This window comes from Silene latifolia, chromosome Y, assembly GCF_048544455.1.
Source record: "Silene latifolia isolate original U9 population chromosome Y, ASM4854445v1, whole genome shotgun sequence".
Classification (NCBI taxonomy): domain Eukaryota; kingdom Viridiplantae; phylum Streptophyta; class Magnoliopsida; order Caryophyllales; family Caryophyllaceae; genus Silene; species Silene latifolia.
The window spans coordinates 2,710,010-2,712,361 of NC_133538.1; the positions used below are offsets into that span (position 1 = coordinate 2,710,010).

At 38.7% G+C, this 2,352-nt stretch overlaps 1 protein-coding gene across 1 annotated transcript; it reads left to right on the forward strand.

Annotated features, from left to right (window-relative positions):
• The first annotated feature begins 1,228 nt into the window (after positions 1 to 1,228).
• On the forward strand, positions 1,229 to 2,094 carry LOC141626407 (uncharacterized). Its single transcript, XM_074440240.1, has 3 exons — positions 1,229 to 1,698; positions 1,785 to 1,863; positions 1,966 to 2,094. Exons 1-3 carry the CDS (start codon positions 1,229 to 1,231, stop codon positions 2,092 to 2,094), a joined length of 678 nt encoding a protein of 225 aa, XP_074296341.1.
• Positions 2,095 to 2,352: the final 258 nt, after the last annotated feature.

The window sequence follows — 2,352 nt, forward strand, 5'->3', positions numbered from 1 at the left end:
TTGTGTATCTATGATAAATACATTTAAATAGTGGTGGTAGTTTGTTGGCATTGTGATAGGAGCGACGGTCGGAGATTTGGTGATGCCAGGAAAATACAGATGGTTATAGAGGAGGATAAAGGAGAAGCTCTGATGTCGGTGACAGATAACGCTTAATGTAGCTCGTGGATTGCTGCCCTCATCTGGATCGTCAACGAAAGGGGAGAACTGTACTGGATTATCGACAGAATTGAAGTACATACTATAATGGTAGTGACGATATGGATGTGGACCACGGTGAAATCGAACGACAATAGTGGATATGGTGATGCCTCGACAAAACGCCGACGAAGACGATGGCCGGAGTGAATATGTAGAAGAAAAGATCGCAAGGGGGTAAAGAGATGAACCAGCAAGCCTTCGTCGGTAAATTCGCCAGAGATAGCTTGTTCGTCGGAGAGTTTACATGCGTTTGCTTGTGGTGGTTGTGGTGGTGGTGGCCGTGGGGATGTGTGACATAAAATCAGCGTAGTGTTTGAAGATTAATATGGGTGGGCTTAAGTGAAAATCAGTTGTATATGATTTGGGTGGACTTTATTTGCTGATTGAGTTAGTTGTATTCTTTTAAGTATTGGTCGTTCTCACCGAGTGATCGTTCTCACTGAAACCTAAATTGCTAAGTTTAAGATATATTAAATATAATATGTAAAATATCTAAGGTAGGAGGAATAAATAAGTAAATAATTAATAATTAACAACAACAACAACAACAACAACAACAACAACAACAACAACAACAACAACAATAATATTAATAATAATAAAGGAAAAGAAAGCTAGAAAGGTTATTAAAAACAAATTTAAAACTTTTAAAGTGGTTTCCAACTATAGTGCTCGTGTCAATGGCAAAAACTGGCTCATTTGGAGACCAAATAGTGTGGATATTAACCCCTTAATCATTCACCCCCAGTTCATACACAGTGAGGTGTTTCATCATGCTACCTGTAGTAAGTTTCATCTCACTATGATTTATGCTAGCAACCATGCTAGATCTCGTGATGATCTTTGGACCAATCTTCATGCTATCAGTAAACTGGTCCATAAGTGGATTCTTCTTGGTGACTTTAATGTTGTTAGGGATATCACTGTACGGATTAGTAATACTCCTCCTAATCTAGCTGATATTTTGGATTAAAAATCTTGTATGCTTCATTGTGGAGTTGATGATATAACTAGCTCTGGATGTGAGATGACTTGGAGAAATAAGCAAGATATTAATACCCTTATCTTGTCAAAGTTAGATAGGGCTCTAACTAATGTAGCCTGGCAGCTACAGTATCTTGCTACCTCTGTTGTCTTCCTTCCTGCAGGGGTGTCTGATCGCTCCCTTATCCTTGTTACTGTCTATGAGGATAAGCACTCTGGTTCAAGGTTTAGCTTGCTTAACTGTTGGGTGGACCATCCTACTTACCACAATTTGGTTAAAGAAGCCTGGATGGAACCTGTTCAGGGGTCCCTCATTTTTACACTCTTTAGTAGACTAAAAAATGTTAAAACGAGATTGAGGACACTGCATAAGGAAAGATTTACCCAAATTGCTCATAGAGTCCAAGCTTGTAGGGATCAACTATATGACTGTCAAAGGGAAATTCAAGATAATCTTTCCTCAGCTGATCTCTATAGGAAAAAGAACTCATGGCCAAATATATTACCCTCAGGGCAGCTGAGAGCACTATTTTAAAGCAGAAAGCAAAAATTGATCATATTTCTTATAATGACTTCTCTTCTAAGTATTTCTCTGCCAGGGTTCATGAGAGGCAGCAACAGCAAATTATTGGCCATATTAAGGATAAGGATAGGAATGAGAGAATTGGCCTTGATAATGTTGCTGATGGATTTATTGACTATTATTAACATCTTCTTGGTCACTCTCACCCTACCTCTCCCATTGATGTATCTTTCATACAGAATAGCTCTTGTGTGCAGGAGGATGATATTGCTGCTCTCATTAAACCCATTGATATGGAAGAAATCAAAGCTGTTGTGTTCAGTATTGGATCTGATAAGAGCCCAGGTCCCGATGGATTCTCATCTGCTTTCTTTAAGGCTTCCTAGGACACTATTGGACTTGATTATTGCAAAGCCATCCAAGCTTATTTTAAGAATGGCAGACTCAGTAAGCAGGCAAATGCCACCCTCATTACTCTCATTCCTAAGAAAAAGGTCTGCAATACTGTCATGGACTTTAGACCCATCTCTTGTTGCACCACTTTTTACAAAACTATCAATAAAATTATTACAAATAGACTTCAAAATATTCTCCCTAACCTCATTCGGTCCAGAGCAAGCAGCTTTCATTTAAGGTAGGAATAT